This window comes from Schistocerca nitens, chromosome 3 (genome assembly GCF_023898315.1).
Source record: "Schistocerca nitens isolate TAMUIC-IGC-003100 chromosome 3, iqSchNite1.1, whole genome shotgun sequence".
Classification (NCBI taxonomy): Eukaryota; Metazoa; Arthropoda; class Insecta; order Orthoptera; family Acrididae; genus Schistocerca; species Schistocerca nitens.
The window spans coordinates 516,884,376-516,905,947 of record NC_064616.1 but is presented as its reverse complement, the minus strand read 5'-3'; the positions used below and the strand labels follow the sequence as shown (position 1 = coordinate 516,905,947).

At 40.5% G+C, this 21,572-nt stretch overlaps 1 protein-coding gene across 1 annotated transcript in view; it reads right to left on the bottom strand.

The window, feature by feature from the left end:
* The window catches only part of LOC126249642 (transmembrane and coiled-coil domain-containing protein 4-like), a 135,289-nt gene that overhangs the window by 96,635 nt on the left and 17,082 nt on the right, over positions 1-21,572 (bottom strand). Inside the window, exon 4 of the mRNA XM_049951320.1 lies at positions 5,909-6,041. Within this exon, the coding sequence (XP_049807277.1) occupies positions 5,909-6,041 (133 nt within the window). The remainder of the gene's footprint in view (positions 1-5,908; positions 6,042-21,572) is intronic.

The following is a 21,572-nucleotide window of genomic DNA, read 5'->3' as shown; positions in this document are numbered from 1 at the left end:
GTCACACTGCATGTCTTCGGTCCTTGAGTGCCAACCTATTCAAAAAAAGAATGGGCCAATGATGGACCTAGCTGTGAAGCCACGCCATACAGTGACACATTTATCATACAGAGGAACTTCATGCACAGTGACTGGAGGTGAAAATCCCCACACTCGGCAATTCCGTGTGTTCACCTCATCCATCAAAGAAAAATTCCGTTCGCCTGTCCATAGGATGGTCCAGGGCCAGCCCTCATCAACTTCAGTCCTTGCAAGAAAGTGGAGGGTGAAGTCAACATGTTGTCGTGTGTTCTGTGGTGCAAGCTGCTGTATGATACGGATCTTGTATGGATACCATTTGAGAATGGTTCGAAGCACCTTGTGTACATTGGACCACAGGATATTCAACTGTCATGACACACCACGTGAACTGCTTGATGATCAGAAATTGCATGCAGCATTGTCCGCCATAGCAACAGCGATTTCATCAGCCACCTGTGGTGCAACCAGTCGCCAGCCTCTTCCCGGAACAACGTCCAATACTCTTGTTGATTTGAACTACTTCATCATGCTGTGCACACAGCACGTGGAGAAAGATGACCCTTCTGTAATCCTTTCAGCCAGCGATATTCTCAAAGTGCAGCTACAGCATTACTCTCATTTTGATAATAGAGTTTCACCAATAGTGCCCTGCTCCTTTTGTCCAAGCTCATGTTGACATGTCAACAAGTGCAATGCAACTGGTCAGGTGTGTGTGAGTATGAATCACGATGACTGATCAGAGCACCTGGTGGCCATAGTTGAACTCAACAATGGTGCTGTGATCCATGGAAATCGTGCAACCCATACTCTGGACGTTAATGCTATTAAGTTCGGTACTCGTACTGCAATTAGTTTCCATCCTATAACGTGTTAAATAGGGAAAGTTTAATTGTAACCACCTGGTATTTACCACAGAAAAACAAACAAAAAAACTCTAAACTGCATTTTCTATCAAAAAACATACTTCGCTGTAATGCATACTACACAATTAAAGGTTACTTAGAAAACTCAGAGTAGTGGTTAATAAGGAAAGGGGAAATTACAACACCCTATTGCATTACAACACATGATCACAATGCAAAGCTTTTACATCCTGAGAACAAATTTCTTACACCATTATCTGATATGTGTAGCAATTTCCACATGTTATGACCTGTAGAATCAGGCAAAAATACTGAAACAATCCTCATGGTGATAGTTTGTTCAAGAAATTGCTAACATGATCATGCTAATCAAAATAAACACACATACAAAATCAAATTAGCATGTCATGCATGTGTGTACTTAGACACCTCACATATATTATAAGAAACATTCTCAGTCTAGAATAATGCAGGAATTGCCTTAAAATAACCAAATATGGGAAAACAAATTGTATTTATCTTGGCGACACAAAGCTTTGTCTTCTCATTGAAGTTTAAAATGACCTGTTGCACTATGGCAGTCACAATATTACACAAGACAGCTGCCATATGGAAGCTGGGAACTCACACAACTGTTGCAGTCCAGAGTGACACAGAAAAATGACGAAGTTGAGCCACAACTAATTTAAAACTGAACCTGCATGATCGTGTGGGCTAGGATGGAAAGAGATATACGGAGGTCGGACAAACATATGGAAACACTATGAGAAATGCAATGTCCTCAACACATTGCAAGTGTCACATGTGGTCAGAAAAGTGTTCTGTGTAGTCATCAGTGCATTATGTTGGACCTAAGTGAATACAAACATGCAAATTGTTGGTGCTCATATCATGGGTGCTTCCATAACAAAGGTAGCTGAAGTGTTTGTTGCTTCAAGAGGTACTGTACCAAAAGTTATACTGCATACTGGGAAAGCGGGAACATCTGCTAAGTCACAACGCGGAATAATGTGTGTGCTGACAGACTGTGGTGGATGGTTATTGAATAGGATAGTGACAAAAAGTAAGGGGACAACAGCTGCACAAGTCACTGCCGAACTGAATGTCACACTCGTGAATCCTGTCAGAACCAAAACAACCTGAAGGGAACTCCATACGCAAGGAATTGCACAGCAAACTGGAATTCCAAAACCACTCATCAGTGATGCAAATACCCATAACAGATAAACACGGTGCCAAAACCATAAAACCTGAATTATGGAGCAATGGAAGAATGTCATCTGGTCGGATGATCCTTGTTTCGCACGGTTTCCAACTTCTGGCCAAGTTTATGTACCATGAGTGAAATAAGTAGGGGTTTGGTGATTATTTGGGCAGCCATATCATAGTATTCCCTGGACTCCAAGGTTACTCTGCAAGGTTGCATTACTGCCAATGATTATGTGACCATTTTGGCTGAACAGGTCCATCCCATGATACAATGTTCATTCCCCAATGGCGATGCTGTGTTCCAAAATGGCAGGCCCCCTGTTCACACAGCTTGCATCATAGAGAACTGGTTTTGTGAGCACATGGATGAATTATCGCATCTCCCCTGCCACCACTCATCAGATCTCAAAATTACTGAGCCTTCGTGGTCTACTTTGGAGAGAAGGGTGTGCAATCATCCACCACCTCCATCATCATTACCTAAACTTGCCATTATTTTGAAGGAAGAAGGATATAAAATTCTCTTGAAAACCATACAGGACCTACATTTATCCAGTCTGATATCACTGGAAGCTGTTCTGAATGCCAACAGGCTTCATCATTGTCTAAGGCATGGTAATATGTTGTGTTTTTATGTTTCCACATTTCTGTCCAATGCTTGGGGTTGCGTGTTTGCCTGAGTGGAGTCAGTTATCTGAACAGACTGGAGGGAGAGCAAGAGGCATAACAGGATGTCTGTGGTCCAAGAGTCACCTGTGTCCATAGTGGGTGCAGTGACAGACTCTTGTTTTGAGGTAGTGCGTTTGTTAACACACTCGCATATTAGGGAAGATCGAGTTGGCTCTATCTGGTCATCCTGATTTAGGTTTTCTGAATCATTTCAGGCAAATGTTTGCACGATTCTTTCAGCAAGGCCTCAAACAACTACCTGTCTTATCCTCATAAAAACACACTTAAATATTCTACGTATACATATATTTTGAATTAGATGTTTCATTATATTATGGCAACAAATCCTATAGCACTGTAAGATGATCCCTGGATGAATACATAAATAAAATAAAAAACATTCTAGGAAACACTAGTCACAGCTTTCCTGGAAGATAAAACTGATTTCTCCCTTTCTGCTTCACGGCCACCCACTTCAAACCTGACTTTTTTACACTCTTGTTTCTGGCATGAAGTGGTAAACAAGCAAGTCACAAAATCAACTGGACTCTTCCTAAACGGCCCAAAAATTTCGGACTCATTTAGCACAATTGGTGAGATTCTGCAACATGGTGTTGTAGATTTCATAATGACTTGGTTGTTAATTTCATTATTGGTCAAACTGAAGTGCTAACTGCTCCTTTCATAAATTATTCTCTGAAGATAGGTAGTTGTATCCTGACTGGTAGAGGCTGTAATTTGATTGAAATTCTCTGGCATGACTGAGATGATGCCCTTCTCACTGGTCTTTGCTGAAAAATTGTTTTTGGATTTGTTTTTAGTCAACAATAAATGTCATACTGGATATTTATGACCTCAGCATTTTTGTGCCCTTAAGGAAAAAAGATGTTGCACCTATTGTGCACAAAGCTTTCTCATACATAATTCTTCATTAAATGTACGATGGTCTTTCTTTTTATATACATATAACATAATACATTTCATAAATCTTTGATTACTGACTGTCCAGAATCATCACCATACAATTCATCTCTTCTCTTGGGCTGATCAGTGTATGCCAGAAAACAATATGCAATTTGTGTCCACCCTAATGCAATACACTTTGGTTGTTATACTCAAACTAGTTTTAGCTTTTATTCTGAAAAACACATGAAATACAGAATGATACACAGTAATAATTTTGTATATTATTGTTACTAAGTCCATGTGGATATGTTCAAACACTTTTCCCTCTACCTTCCCAGACATGTCACCAGACTTTTAACTGCTCTCTCTCCTCATATGGCATGCAGTCTGCAACATGAACACTTACTGTGACTGCTATTTAAGACAGATAACTTTTATATTAAAAAACTGCAAATCAAGAAACTAGTGAGATGTGTAGGTGAATTTTGAGAAAACATAATATTTTTGCAAACCTGTTAGACGGGTTCAAATAATTCAACAGATTTTGAAATGTGAAGAGCAGCAGGTAACTAATCTACTATTGTCACACAAAAAAACCATGCATGCCTGCATTTTTAGGTATCTATTTGTCAAGGTATATTAGTAGATGACGGTTTTTCAATCTTAACTTGTATTATTGCACTGTGACAAGTTTCACCAAAATCGACCACCTAAGTGGTAGCAGGCAGTTAATTTTCAACAGATGTGTTTTGCATTTTCCCAGGAAATGTCATCTATAAAAATTAATACAAAATAAATGAGACTAATGCTGCAAAAAAGTCCACACATATCTGCACTCATTGCTTCTAATGTTCAAAACTATTTCCAGAGGCACCTACTTTGCCTTCAGTCATAATGTGAGAACATGACCGTAGTAAACTCCCTCCTCAACCACTGCCAGGGCCAGTTCAAGAACATTTTTCCACCCAAGACTTATCATTTGGTGCCCTCCCCTCTTCTCTCTCCCCCACCCCCCACCCCGTACACTTTCACCCATGGCAGTTTTAATTACTAATTGTGATACATCCTGCATGGAAAACTTTCAGTTGGGGGGCCTCCGGCACCCTCTCTCAGCCTGTTGCCCCAAGTGGTGGCTTGGGTCACTTGAGCCTTACACCGGCTCTGTCCACTGCACTGCACTTATTTTTTTCTGAAACTTGTCACAGATAAGGACACAGTTCAAGGTTTAAAAAAAGGTTGCATGCTAACATGCTCTGACAGATCCTTAATAATGTGAATGGTATAACTTATTTGTGTTATTGTAAAATATGAGGGTAATCTCAAAAGTAAGGTCTCCTATTTTTTTGTAAGTACATAGACCTGTTTATTTCTACGATGGTTTACATAAGTCCACAGCTTGAACATTTAGCTATTTTTCGACATAATGACCATTTCTGTTGATGCATTTTTGTAGACACTGTGGCAGTTTTTTGTATGCCCATGTCATACCAGCTCGCCACCATGCTGTTTAGAAAGTTATGAACCTCTTCTTTCACCTCGTCATCGGAGCTGAATCACTGGGACCACAGTTAATGCTGACAGGTACTGTGAGACTCTGAAAAAAACTCAAACGGGCAATTCAGAACCAGAGAACAGGAATGTTGAACAAGGGCGTACACATTCTCCATGACAACGCTCGCCCACACATCGCTCGGCAAACCGTTGCTCTCCTGCAACAGTTTCAGTGGAACATAATCACCCACCCACCCTATAGTCCTGACTTGACGCCCAGTGACTATCACCTGCTCCCTAGGTTAAAAGAACATTTGGCCGGAAAGCGATTCAGCTCCGATGATGAGGTGAAAGAAGAGTTTCATAACTTTCTGAACAGCATGGCGGTGAGCTGGTACGACATGGGCACACAAAAAATGCCACAGTGTCTACAAAAATGCATCGACAGAAATTGTGATTATGTTGAAAAATAGCTAAATGTTCAAGCTGTAAACTGATGTAAACCACTGTAGAAATAAACAGGTCTATGTACCTACAAAAAAATAGGAGATCTTACTTTTGGGATTACCCTCTTAAACATACAGGTTTCATTTTTGTCACTGTGAACAGAGAGTACTACTATTTCAGGAACTTATACTATAAATCTTTTCCATCCACAATCAACTTACTTTGATTAACTGCTGCAACATTAAACTAAAAAAGCCTAACATTATCATAATTAAACTAACAGAATGCAACAGTGTACATACTCAGACATTCCTCTGAACTCTTCAGTAAAGCACTCGACAACAGCTTCCTCACACTCATCAACAATCTGTTGGGGAACCATAAGCTCAGCAGCAACATGACGAATAAGAACACGCATCCTTGCATCATATTCCCCTGAAATTACAAAACAAGTGGTACCTACAATTTAATATACTATAGCCGCACAGCAACCACCCAAGTTATTAAAATACTACATAAATTAAAATCATCATTGGCTAGGTGGAGTGTCTATTCAAACTTACCATCTCCTCCTTGAAAAGCAATGAGAGATGACACACAGACCCATACCCATCATAACCTTAAACTGCTGTCAGACATAAACAACATCTACACAGGTCAAGCCCCCACACTGTTCATTGATGAATTGTGTGCTGCCATGCACTATCACTTTACCTGTTATACCATCAAATCATCATTTCCATAACAATTAAGAAATAATCATAAATGTCCATCCCACACTCACAACATTATTATTTACATCCCTTCAAAAGGCTGACTCCAATAAAGACCTTCATCCTTTTGGAAATTACCACATTCAACAGTACCTTAAAGTCAATTACAGTGATTTTGTCAGAGTTGTTGCCATATCTGTTTGCTCTATTGGAACCTATCGTTATTCATCCCCCAAGCAACAGAGAGTTTTCATATAAAATTGAGTATTGCCTGTTTCAGTTTCAGACTCTATATAACCTTCCCTTACTTTCTACAAACAGTTTTGCATCACTTTCAAAGATTTAACTTGTCTACCACTAACAATGTCTACACTGTCCATCTCTTTGCCGTAGTTTTCAGATACGTGGATGTAGCCTGTCACAGTAGGCTCACTATCTCATCAGTACCTTCACTTTCTTGAAATACCCATTGGTCTCAGTTGCAAATATCCTTTGGGCCTACAGTAACAAAAATTTCCATTTCACCACTATCCCTTTCCTTTTTCCCCATAATGTACTTTATTTACCCTCAATTTTACTCCTGAACAAACCAGTCTTATAACAGATGATGCTGTTCCCTGCATCCTCTTACATTCTCTCTATTCCTGTAGTTTGTTGCTTTCCTCTCCGAAAATTCTGTCATTTCTAACTGCTGCCCTATCTAGTCTTCTTTGGTTCCTACCTTCCATAACACTCAAGTAAACCATTCAAAGTCTCACTGGTTGCATCTAGGTTTGGGTGTTAGCATTCCATTCTTCACCCATAACAGAAAAAAAAAAATATTTGCTGAATATAACCCTAATTTTGTGAATGTATTTCATTTGCTCAGGACTCCTGCATTAAAGCGTTTGATAGGCTATTATTGTTAGAGCTGCATACTTTTCAACTTGGATTTTCCACCATCATGAAATTTTGCAATGTCTTCAAAGTATATGGGCAAGTCCCATTTGAATGCAGCATGGGAGCTTGAGGACAGGATATCACGTCTGTCTTCTCACAAGTGCCCTTCTCAGGAGTCATTGCGTTCATAGATAGCAGTTCGTCTCGTATTATGAAAGTATTTCAGTGCACATTTGATGTCCTTTATATGTTTTTGCAACAGACATAAGCCATAGTTTGATAGTCATAAGTTCAACTCCTCTTTCCTTGAGATAATATATCTGTAGAAAACATAACAGTATATTCAAACTTTCTGACAGATTACAAGTGAGTCTTAGAAACAATTCAATTCTAGATACTTGCTCATAAAAGGCAGCACTCTTCTGACTGAGCAATCTGAGTAAGTACAACAAGTAATTTCAGCCCACCAGGACATTTCCTATAACCTTTTGAATCGTGCCCACCATACCCCCTCTTCCAGCAGTCATATGCTGGCAAGAAACCAGCAGAAACTACACTGAGGTGACAAGAGTCATAGGACACCTCCCAGTACTGTGTTGGACCTCTTTTGCTCGGCATTGTGCAGCAATTTGACATGTCATGGAATCAACATGTCATTGGAAGTGCCTTCATAAATACTGAGTCATGCTGCCTCTATAGGTAACGTCCTATGATAGCGATATGCACATATCCAGGTGGCGGTAGTACCGCATACATAAGTTATGAGAGAGCAGTGCATTGGCAGAGCGGTTATCTGTACTCAGGGGATTCATGTGAAAAAGTTTTCGACATGATTATGTCTGCATGACAGGAATTAACAGACTTTGAATGCAGAATGGTAGTTGGAGCTAGATACATGGGACATTCCATTTTGGAAATCATTAGGGAACTGAATATTCCAAAATGCACAGTGTCAAGAGTGTGCCAAGAATACCAAATTTCAGGCATTACCTCTCGCCATGGACAATGTAGTGGCCAACGGCCTTCACTTAACAACTGAGAGCAGCGGCATTTGTGAAGAGTTGTCAATGGGGGAAAAAAAGCAACACTGCATGAAATAATTGTAGAAATCAATGTGGGACATACATTGAATGTATCCGTTAGGACAGCATGGCAAAATTTGGTGTCAATGGGCTATGGCAGCAGACAACTGATGCAGGTGCCTTCGCTAACAGAATGACATCACCAGCAGTGCCTCTCCTAGGCTCGTGAACAGATCAGTCGGACCGTAGACAACTGGAAACTGTGGCCTGGACAGATGAGTCACAATTTCAGTTGGTAAGAGCTGATGGTAGAGTTCAAGTGTGCTGCAGACCTCACAAAGCCATGGACCTAAGTTGTCAACAAGCCATGATTCAAGTTGGTGGTGTCTCCACAATGGTGTGGGCTGTATTTACATGGAATGGACTAGGTTCTCTGGTCCAAATGAACTGATCATTGACTGGAAACAGTTATGTTTGGCTACTTGAAGACCATTTGCAGCCATTCATGGACTTCACGTTCCAAAACAACAATGTCATGTCAACGACCACAATTGTTTGTGACTGGTTTGAAGAACATTCTTGACAATTTTAGTGAATGATTCAGCCACCTAGATCACCCGACATGAATCACACTGAACATTTATGGGACATAATTTAGAGGTCAGCTTGTGCACAAAAACCAGCACTGGCAACACTTTCGCAATTCTGGAAAGCTACAGGGGCAGCATCGTTGAATATTTCTACAGGGGACTTCTAAGAACTTGCTGAGTCCATGCCACATCAAGTTGCTGCACCACATCGGGCAAAAGGAAGTCCAACATGATATTTGGAGGTCTCCTAGACTTTTGTCACCTCAGTGTAATGTTCTAGTGTTGTAACTTCCTATATCTACTGAATTATGATTATAGTTCACTCCTGTCACCAATACTATCTTCATTCCACAATGCCTCCTCAGATGAAAAGTCATTATGTGCTGAAAGACACAATACCATTTAGTCATTCACTGTCACTAGCTGCCACTACATTCACTTAATTCACACTTTTCTTTCCTAGAATGTCAGTGCAAAAACTCGAAGTGCAATATCAAGAGCGCTACATTCACAACTTCTCATACTAACAGCATAGGGCTTTTATTTCCTACCAAAGACTGCCATGAGAATGATGGCATTGTGAATACTGCAGGCACAGCTCAATGGCACGAGTTGTTGTTCCTCATACTATTATTAGCAGTATTTGTTTTTACATATCATTTTTTATAGCGGATGGCTTGGGAGATAAGTATATCACAAAGAAAACAAGTGGATAAATTAAACATTATCAGAGTTTAGGGAAAGCAACCAAAACACCAACATGGCTTGTATCTATAGTATTTCAGCTTTCTTTCTTCCCAAACTAATATAAAATGTACCATTCAGAGAAAAAATGAAAGAAAGTAAGTAATCTTACACTCAAAAAAAGTTCTGAATGAACATGGAAACTGCATTACGTTCCCAAAGTGCAGATAGTCCTGAAAAAGCCACAATAGCTAAAAATTATATAAAATCCAAGACCAGTTGGAAGTGAAAACAAGTACTACCGAAGGGCTCTTACTTGTTGACCTCAGAAAAGTAAAGCATCACAAATATTTCCAAACATGCAACAACTGTTTGAACTACACTACTGCATCATTACCATTCCAGTATGCAACAATACCTGGGCAGCTATGGTACACTAAGAATAAACAATCAATTCCCTTGGCACACAATGTGCTTTCAGCCAAAAGAACTTTGTGAAAATGCATATAAATCCAAACATAATTTTCTGAAATTCCAACCTGCACAAAATGTAACACAGTGCTTCCACTTCAGTAACGTTTTCCTGTAAACTACTAGAGTTGAATGGCTACAGCATCTTTTTCAATAAATGCTTCATAGTTCTAACCTATCTCGTGTATTAGGTTTTATACAAGTAAGAACTAAATTACAAAAACTTCAGTAAGTATAGAATTTTTATAGTATCAGAAAAGCCTTGGTGGAATATACACAACAGAATAAATAAAAATAACCAATCACCACACAATAAATGTACTGAATAGTTGGTACGTAATGGAACTTAGGATTTGAGCAGGCACTCAAGGTCATGTTGGACTTCTGGGACCGGATTCTATAAAAGGGATTGTATGTCAATGTCAATGTGTAAAATAGTTGACTGAGATCTTCTGTCATGTAATAATTATGGCTCATCACAATAACAGTGGAGTTTCTCTCTGCAGCAAAAAAGGTGTAGTCATAAAGTTTTGAGACTGCAGATAGTTTCTCCTTCATCCATAATAAGGATTTTCTTACTGGAAAGGGGCCTTGGTAAGGAAAATGAGGTAAAGTAGAAGGTAAGGAATTCCTGGAAGGTTATCATCATGGAGCAATCATGTGGAAATGAACAATCTGGGATGTGACAGGAAATCAGGACACCGAAGGTGGGTAGGTGTTACATGCGCTTAAACACACATACATACAGGGTGTTTCAAAAATGACCGGTATATTTGAAACGGCAATAAAAACTAAACGAGCAGCGATAGAAATACACTGTTTGTTGCAATATGCTTGGGACAACAGTACATTTTCAGGCGGACAAACTTTCGAAATTACAGTAGTTACAATTTTCAACAACAGATGGCGCTGCAAGTGATGTGAAAGATATAGAAGACAACGCAGTCTGTGGGTGCGCCATTCTGTACATCGTCTTTCTGCTGTAAGTGTGTGCTGTTCACAACGTGCAAGTGTGCTGTAGACAACATGGTTTATTCCTTAGAACAGAGGATTTTTCTGGTGTTGGAATTCCACCGCCTAGAACACAGTGTTGTTGCAACAAGACGAAGTTTTCAACGGAGGTTTAATGTAACCAAAGGACCGAAAAGCGATACAATAAAGGATCTGTTTGAAAAATTTCAATGGACTGGGAACGTGACGGATGAACGTGCTGGAAAGGTAGGGCGACAGTGTACGGCAACCACAGAGAGCAATGCGCAGCTAGTGCAGCAGGTGATCCAACAGCGGCCTCGGTTTTCCGTTCGCCGTGTTGCAGCTGCGGTCCAAATGACGTCAACGTCCACGTATCGTCTCATGCGCCAGAGTTTACACCTCTATCCATACAAAATTCAAACGCGGCAACCCCTCAGCGCCGCTACCATTGCTGCACGAGAGACATTCGCTAACGATATAGTGCACAGGATTGATGACGGCGATATGCATGTGGGCAGCATTTGGTTTACTGACGAAGCTTATTTTTACCTGGACGGCTTCGTCAATAAACAGAACTGGCGCATATGGGGAACCGAAAAGCCCCATGTTGCAGTCCCATCGTCCCTGCATCCTCAAAAAGTACTGGTCTGGGCCGCCATGTCTTCCAAAGGAATCATTGGCCCATTTTTCAGATCCGAAACGATTACTGCATCACGCTATCTGGACATTCGTCGTGAATTTGTGGCGGTACAAACTGCCTTAGACGACACTGCGAACACCTCGTGGTTTATGAAAGATGGTGCCCGGCCACATCGCACGGCCGACGTCTTTAATTTCCTGAATGAATATTTCGACGATCGTGTGATTGCTTTGGGCTATCCGAAACATACAGGAGGCGGCGTGGATTGGCCTCCCTATTCGCCAGACATGAACCCCTGTGACTTCTTTCTGTGGGGACACTTGAAAGACCAGGTGTACCGCCAGAATCCAGAAACAATTGAACAGCTGAAGCAGTACATCTCATCTGCATGTGAAGCCATTCCGCCAGACACGTTGTCAAAGGTTTCGGGTAATTTCATTCAGAGACTACGCCATATTATTGCTACGCATGGTGGATATGTGGAAAATATCGTACTATAGAGTTTCCCAGACCGCAGCGCCATCTGTTGTTGAAAATTGTAACTACTGTAATTTCGAAAGTTTGTCTGCCTGAAAAATGTACTGTTGTCCCAAGCATATTGCAACAAACGGTGTATTTCTATCGGTGCTCGTTTAGTTTGTATTGCCGTTTCAAATATACCGGTCATTTTTGAAACACCCTGTATGATCAACTGAATTAGAGATAGTCATTGTGTAGGAGAGAATACCCATCACCACATCAAATGGAATAATTTCATCACATCAATGGGATGCTATCACACCTTGTGCTGGGTACCTGCAGGACATATAAGATGTATAGTATGAGCACATTCCATCCTGGCCAAATTTTTAGAGTTAAATGCATGGACACACCCAATTCCGGGGTTGTGCAGTCACTGTGCATTTCAAGTGCCATCATGTCAAGGGAGTAATGTGAGTACTTTGATTTGGTTTAACAGCTGTGGGCAACAAGATACTGAGGACAGGGCTTGCAATCAGTGATCATAGATTATAAAAATTGATAAACAAGCCACAGTACAGGAAATCACTTGTTAATTCAATGCTGGATGCCAACTGATGGACAGCCAAACCACGTAAAGCTCAAGTCAGAGCAGTGTCGAGCCGAGCACCAGCAGCTAACTATTCATATACATTATTTAGTTTAGTAATATTTTTGTATTCTTCTGGGTAGAAGTTAAGAGTATCTGCTTATTTATCTGTTTTTGGTTGTGTTATTTACTTTGTTGTAAATGACTGCCATTTTTTTATTGTTAGTGTAGAGTGAGTTAAATTTGAGTGCAATTTTCCATCGCTGTGAGGGACAGTGTCGCTTTATTTACTTGAATTATGTAACCTTTGTAGTTTCCTTATTTTTTTCCACAAGTCCCTGACTGACTGGTTAGTAAATTTGTTTGTGATTTTATATAGCTTTTACATACTACGAAGTGCACTGATACTGCACTTGTTCTGTGTTGATGCAAGGTGAGTTGACTGCTGTCCACAAACACCTAGAAGCTGCATTGGTCTTGGTCAACAGGCTCTTCTGCTGCCCTAATCTGTGATGAAGATGGGTCACCGGTGTCAAGGGCAGCAACACCTCTTGTGCTGCTGGAATCCCCTGGAAACCCCAATGTCACAGTGTCTCCTGATGTGCACCATCTGAACAGCTTTTTCTCCACTCAAGGGTGAATAGTGGACAGTGGTGGGTTCACATATTTCTGGGCAGAAAGTGCAAGTGGGAACTGGCAGTATGGCTGCTCCCCTTACACCAAAGAAACAAGTACAAGGGGCTTAACAATGTTCATAACACGTCTGATGAAGCACAGAATGCCTTGTCTGTTAGACCAGTGGCCAATTTTCCAGCTAAGTCTGGACAAACAAAGAGGGTGGATTTCTGGGTCACTGAGAGCTCCGTTAGATGGGTATTGAGTCCCTCAATGAAATATCAGGTAGATCAGGAAAAAGGCCAGTGTGGGCTCAGTGTGCCTTCTGAGAGGTCTTATCTGAGAAGTGGAGGCACTCTGCCAGCAGCTACTGAATGCAACGGGTGCAACATGCTGTAAATAGTGGCTCATGTCAGCATGAATGACACTTATCCCCAGGGCTCTGGGCCAAGATGGGTTCCTTCAGGAAGTTTGCTGGATTGGTGAAGGTAGCTTGCATCACACACAGAGTTTATCATTTGCAGCATCATACCCAGAGTCGGTTGTGGTCCTTTGGTTTGGGGTCAAATGGAAGGTCTAAACCAGACACACAGAGTATTCTGTGACAATCTCAGATGTGAATTTCTCAACCTCCAGTATTTGGTGAACAACTATAGAACCCCCTTAATAGGGTAGCAGGGTACGTGGTGTGCACGGGGAAGGATTCGTTTTTTGGGTTAGGGTTAATGATGAAATGTGCGTCGAAACTGGAAACAGGTCAGCCACATTTCTATCAGAGGAGAACTCTGACCTTGGAGATTGCAAAGAGAAAATGTTTTAATGTGTTGTTATTACACAGCATGAGCATCCATGTTAAGGCCCGAGAACTAGTCTCACTTACTAAAAGTAATAATGTCTACATGGTATTAGGAATAGAAATTGGCTGAAATCAGAAGTGAACAAAAATGAAATCCTAAATTCACATAGGAAAGTATATTGCACATGATGGCACTGTATTTATTACTATAAAGAATGATAGTGTAGTACAGTTGTTGTAAGATTTTTACAGATTCTGAATGTGAAATTCTTTGGGTGGAGTTAAGAATCAAATATGAATCAAACTTGGTAATTGAATGCTTTTATGGGCCATCTGCATCAGGAGCTGTAGTGACACAGAGCTTTAGAGACAACTTTGAGAATATTCCGAGTAAATTTCCTGATCAGATGACTGTAATAGGGGTAACTTCAACTTCCTGGCTATAGAATGGGAGTCATGCAACTAAAACTGGTGCAAGAGAATGGGAACATGTGAGAGTACTCCGAACCTCTTCTCTGAAAATTACATCAAGCATATAGTTAAAGGACCAACATGCTACGGCAATGTCTTAGACCTCCTAATAACTAACAGACCTGAACATTTTGAATCAGGTAACAGAGAGGAGGGGGTCAGTATTCATAAGGCATCAATGACTACATGTATTACAAAAAAAATTTAAAAAATTGGATAATATTTTTCTTTGGCAACAGTGATGGGATACAAGTTGTAGGCTATCTGAGTTGTCAACATAAAATATCAGCTTTGAGGATGAAGATGCGGAACACAAATGGATAAAATTCAAAAGAATTGTTCAATATGCCTTAGACCAGTATTTGCTGAATAAATGTGGTTCAACAGACATGTCAGAAATTAGCTGCAAAAACAAAGAGAGGTTCATCTCCAATTTAAGCAAAGTCAAAACACACCAAATCTGAATGAAAATGAGCAGTTGAATGAACAAAAAATGGGTGTGAGAAGAGCAATGCAAGAAGCATTCAATGAATTTGAAAGTATAAGTTTTCCAAACAGTCTGACTAAAAATCTTAATAAGTTTTTGTTAGTAAAGTTAGTAAGCAGATCAAAATCTTACTTTCAGTCAGTCAGTGATCGTACTGGCACCAAAACAGAAAATGACAGAAAGAAAGTTGAAATACTACTAAATTCAGTCTTCCAAAATTGTTTCACTGTGGATTATTATAACCTGGTTCCTCCTTTCAATCAAACCTTGCACAAGTGCCAAAATGGCAGCTGGACCAGATAAGATACCTATGGGGTTCTACAGAGATTATTCAAAATAGCTTCCTCCCATTCAAGCAGCAGTTTATCACAGGACACAAGAGCAATGAATGGTACCTACTGACTGGCAAAACAGAGCAGGGCATTCCAGTTTTCAAGAATAGTCATCAGACACATTAGCACAATTACAGGCTTATATCTATGACATCAATCTATTGTAGAATTATGAAACATGTTTCATGTCCATGCGTTATTTGTGATTGGATTTAGGACTTCCTTGATGATAGAACTCAACACTTTGTTCTTAATGGAACAAAATTAACTGATGTAAAGCTGATTTTGTGGATACCATGATACAATATAATATGACTGTTATTATCTACAATTTATATTAATGATCTAGCAGAAAACATTAAAAGTTTTGTGAAGCTATTTGTGGAGGGTGCTGTTGTCTATACAAAGACTGAAATGTCAGAAGACCTGCACATGATTGACAATTTGTGCATGAACTAGCAGTGTACCCTGAAAGTAAATAAATAAAATTTATTGTGCATAAATGTGCAAAAATATCCAATATTGTATGATTACACTATTGGTGACAAATCACAGGAAACTGTAACTAAAGTAAAATACCTAGGAGTAACAATCCAAATTGACATTAAGTACTCTGAAGCAAGTAGTAGGAAAAGCAGATGCCAGGCTGAGATTCACAGGACAATCTTAAAGAAACAAACTGAAGTGTCCCGTTGTGGGATGGTGCACGCATAAAGAAGCAACAAGGAAACATGAACAACAGAAACTGAATCTCTACAAAGAACACAAGAGATTATACTGCTCTGATAATAATAACTGTCACCCTGTGAATATAGTTCCACAAAGATGCAAGAGAAAGCACGCAACCTGTCACAATCGATTACACTCCAAGGTCAGAATCAGTTGTCCCCAATCAGTGGTGCACTAGCGTTCTCTTCATTTAGTAGTGCTGTATCTGTGACTCGGTGGTAGACTTGGTGGCACACTCTGCTGGAGAGCTGCAGGCAGTAGTCCTATATAGGCCGTACAGTGTAGGGATACCTAGAAATGGCTGGCATCACATGGCTTTGCAGATGCGAAATCATGCTGGCTGTGTCCAGCGATCATGGCGCCCTCCATACCGTAGCGGATGGTGCAGTGACGTCAAACAGTGTTGGCTGCAGGCTTCTGGCATGACGGCAACCCACAGGGCATTGCTGTGTGGTCGGCATGCCAGAACATCAGGCATCAGAGGTACATGGCACAAAGAATTTACAAAACACTTGTTCGACCAATTCTTCAGCACTGCTCATCATACTGGGGCCATTATCACGTAGAATTAACAGAAGAGAGAGAGAAGAGCCAACAAAGAGCAGTGCTTTAAACACAAGTGCATTAAGGACATATAAAAAAATCCACTGGCAGCCACTACAAGAGAGGAGTTGTACATCACTGAGAGGAGTACTACTGAAATTCCTAGACTATATGTCCTGCGGAGTGTCTTGCAACCTATTACTTCTCCCACATCTCATAAAATGATCACAACAAGAAAATCGGACAAATCAGGGCTCATACAGAGCCTTAGTGACAATCATTCTTCCCATTTGTCACTAGTGAATGAACAGGAAAGGGCGGAAGATAGTGGTACAAGAAGTACCCTCCCTCACACACCATGAATTGGCTTGCAGAGTATAAACACATATATGTTGAGCCATTTTGTCGCTACAGGATACAGCACCAAACACTACACACATATACCTATTCTTATCATGGAGCACAAAGATTAGTATGGGCTGATAAACACTGCAATTGAATACTCAAAGCATGCAAAACGGTCACCTGGACTGATGAGCTTGATTCCGCTTTAGTATACACTAATTTCAGGGTAGAAGTATATTGAAAATCATGAGGCAATGTCAGCAGAGAACCATTCAGGCAGGTAAAAGAATAATTCTTGTCTGGAGGATGAAATGGGATGCCAGATACATATACCAACATTTCTCACTTACATGCAATATAGTTAACCACCATCCAACGAAGTGCCCATTTGTTTGTCTACAGCAACCTGCACCCAACTCATACCTTCAGAAAGAAAAGGCTTCACATTGTTATGCCCAAATTGTGCCAAAATGGTTTTTGCAACACAATGGACAGAAGGATACTTGTGTGGCCCTTCCACATCATCTGACAAAAATCCTATAGAGCACACCAAGCATGCCATCCAGCAAGATGTGTCAGCATCAGACCTGACTCTGCTCAATATCCATGATTTGGGGACAGCAGTTGAGCATTCAGGAATGAAGGTGATTTTGCCAGTCTCAGTGGGGAGAGCTGAGCAGATAGACAAATGCTGTACTAGCTCAACAAAATTGCTATTTTTACTCTGCTGGATGTGAAAGCAAATTGTCACTTTTCTGTATGCAGTATGGATAAGGCCTTAAGTGCTGGATATGGAAATATGCTCAAAGGACAGGACCATCAGTGGTGCTAGTCTCCGAGATGACTTATCAATGAACTTACTGTGGTGTGCGTACTGTAAGACCTTCGGTACACACACCATCAGATTATTTGACTCGTCACTCTAACGAAGTAGGCGAGTGTCAGCAATAAGTCTCGTGTTCTTATCGTGGCATGTTTATCTTCTGCCGTTAGGTCAGACGATAGAAATGCCACTTGCACGCTTAGAGTAGCACATTGACGGTGACCATCTTTAAACAGAATTTGATTAATTTTCACACACATTTATTAAAATAATAGCAATCATAAACCTTACTTAACTTGATTCTGGATGCTATTTACAATTGACAATCTGAAGTTCCTTTGGTCTTGGTATGTTTATCTTATTCTCACATCCCTCTGATACTTGACAAAGTGTCTATACATTTATCTTCATGGCTACGTACAGGAATATGATAATCTTATTAGGCGCAGACTGAAACTTGACTATAGACTGGTACAAACAAATGCAGACTAATGCAGACTGACTAATCAGAGGTCTGTACACTCGTTATAATACCTCGAGCGTTCAGGTATCACCGCGCGAGTGTGATCCGCAAGGAGAAAAGGTTCTATGTTAGCAGCAATCTCATTGGCTGCGTTACATATTAATACGCGGATTGGCGGAAGCAGAATTTGGTCCGTCTCTTAAGACAGCGCCATCTTGTAGTGTGGAGACGGACGAGCGCTGTGCCTGCGCTGTTGTGCTTAGTGGGGCACGCTCTAGTGGGAAAGTTGTGTATGCGCTGACTACGCGGAACTATGTATACACTACACCTACACTACAAATTACTGATGACTGACTAAAGGTCATGGAAACAAGGTCTGAAGCTCAACTGAGAAGAATTTTGACGAATTTGCTAAATATGCTTGCAATGTGCACATAGACAGATGGTTGAAACAGACAAATGACTGAAGGATCACTGAGCAAGACCACTGCAAACTGTGAACACATGTCCCTCCATTGCACATCCAAGGCAAGGGAAGGTTGGCTGGAGTTCTGTGGCAAACTCTTAGGCTGCTTGGCATATCAGTAATCTTCTATGTCATTATCATCAAAGTCATAGAAGTTCTCCCCAGTTAAACAGTCCTCATCTCCCTGAGTCTACAGACAATTAGATTCATCAATGTAAAGGCTGAAAACCAGTATGACTTCAAGGGCAACAAAGGAACAGTGGCCAAGTAAGTCAACACAACACCTGAGCAACAGAAGAAAAATATCCCAGTAATCAAGGCTCTTCTACAGGGATTGTCTTGGTTGTGCAATATGGAAATGCTCCACATAAAACAGTAATACATCAGGTTTGGGAAACAACTGGCAACTCAGCTAGCACTGAGGAAGCTGAGAAGACCAAACGGAGGAAATATGACATGCCTGTGCCCTACAAAGGTAGGGGGATAACCTAGCAACGCCCTTCAGTTTGTAGGGTACTAGCCACAAGCAAAGCAGTGAGTCGCCACTGGAACATCAATACTAACATGTCATCACCAGGCAAACACCGTTAGCACAGACGATGTCAAGAAGTCTAAGTGGAGAAGGACACAAGACATGCCTCCATTCTACTGCCAGGTGGGGTAAGCTAGTAAAATTTTCCCCTTTCCACGAGAGCTCAGCAAACCTTGCCAGAGGCAGTAGAGGGGAGCACCAGCCATGAGAGAAGCAAAGATTCCCAACTGGAGTATTGACATAAACTTATTACCGCCACAGGTTATTACAATACCAGGACTGAAAGACGATGCACACTAGAGAGCTGGAGGGTGAAATTCTCATGCTGACCAATGCCTTAAAAGAAGAAAGATTAGGGTTTAATATTCCATCAACAGCAAGGTCAATAGGCATAGGGTTCAAGCTTGTATTGGGGAAAGATGTAAATGGAAAGTGAACATGACCTTTTGAAAGGAATCATTCTGGTTTCTGCCTTTAGAGGAACCTAAATCTGGTTGATTAAAGTGAATTTGAACCACCATCCTTTTGAAAGTGAATCTAGTACCTTAACATTGCACCATCTCGCTCGGTGCAGCAGTTTTGAGGCTCATCTGACAGCTATCTGCTACACTCCAGGACATTGAAGGCCATACTTACTGTAGTAAAATGAAGGTGACTCTAGCGTAGGTATTTTGAAGTTTCCACTAGCTTTAAGTTGAATTCTAGGGCTGTGCTCTAAGCTCCCTTCAAATAAATCACCAATTCTGCATCTACATACACATTCTGAAAGCCACCATATGGTGCATGGTGGAGGATCCATTGCACCACTGTTAGCCAGTCCCTTTCCTGTTCCCTCGCAAATGAAGTGAGGGAGATAAAACTGTCTATACGCTTCTGTACGAGTCCTGATTTTATTTATTATCCTTATGCAAGGCGCATGACGGTGGCAGAAGGATCAGTCTGCTGTCTGTCGCAGATGCTGGTCCTCTTGAAGTTTCACAACAGTGTTTTGCAAAGATAATGTCTTCTTCCATCCAGGGATTTCCAATCAAGTTCATGAAACATTTCTTTAATACACACATGTCAATTGAACCTACTGCTTACATATCTAGCAGAACACCTCTTAACTGCTTTGATGTCTTCCTTTAATCTGACCTGCTGGGGATCAGAAACAATCTGTATTCAATAATGGGGTGCACAAGTGTTCTGTACCCCATCTCATTCATAGATGAGCTACAGTTTCCTAGAATTCTTCCACTACACTGAAGTTGACCATTTGCCTTCCCTACAACCGATCTTATGTGTTTGTTTCATTTCACATTGCTTTGCAATGTTATACCTACATATTTAATATACATGACTGTCTCAAGCAGCTCACCATCAATAGTGTCTTTGAACACCACAGGATATTTTTTTCTACTGTCTTCAGTAGCTTACATCTGACCACATTTAGAGTGGCCTGCCATTCATCACATCAAACAGAAATTCTATCGAAGTCATCTTTTATCCTCCCACAATCCTCAAAGGTGACTTGGGAGACATACCATTTTAGCACCACAGTCATCCATGTAAGAATTATTATGAAAAAAATGCGTACAGATTAGCTTAAAACTGCTGCCCTTTTCCCCAAAAGGAAGGAATGAAACAGGTTGAAGAAAAGAGGAAAAGAATTGACATAGTGCTTTGACTTAAAGCCTACTGTACAAATATCTTAAAAAATGTTTTGCATGGAATTCACTCTAATATTCTTTATATATATCAAAAACATCACCTATATATAAAAAACATCACCAACTTACAGTCTAATGGATTTGACTACACCCTGTATGCATAGCATACATTTATCATGGTTTCAATGTAAGGAAAAATTATCCTTACAAAGACATGGCTATAATATGGCCAAACTAAGATTAGTTTCATTCTAAAACCTACTCCCAAAATTCCAACAAAGTTAAAATGCCAAGTTTTCAGTTAACTGTGCTTGTAAGGGTTATCTGTCAGGAAACTTCCTATTAGTTCTGTTTTTGAGTACTATTTCCTTAAAATTAGCTTTCATTTGGCACAAAAGCCATATCCAACTTGTTAGTTCAGCAGTGGAATCATCTTACTGCAACAAAGAGGACGTACAGTAAATTAGAGTTTGATGTCCTGTTAACAATGAGGACATTAGAAATGGTGCACACAATCAGGTTGTGGAAGTAACTTGCCCATGTCCTTCCAAAGAAACCATCCTTCCATTTGCCTTAAGAGAATTACAGAAACCATGGTAAACCTAAACCTGGGTAGCCAAACAGAAATCTGGAACCCCTGCCGCCCTGAATATGAGTCCAATGACTAGCAACTGAGGCACTTCACTTAGTCTTTTT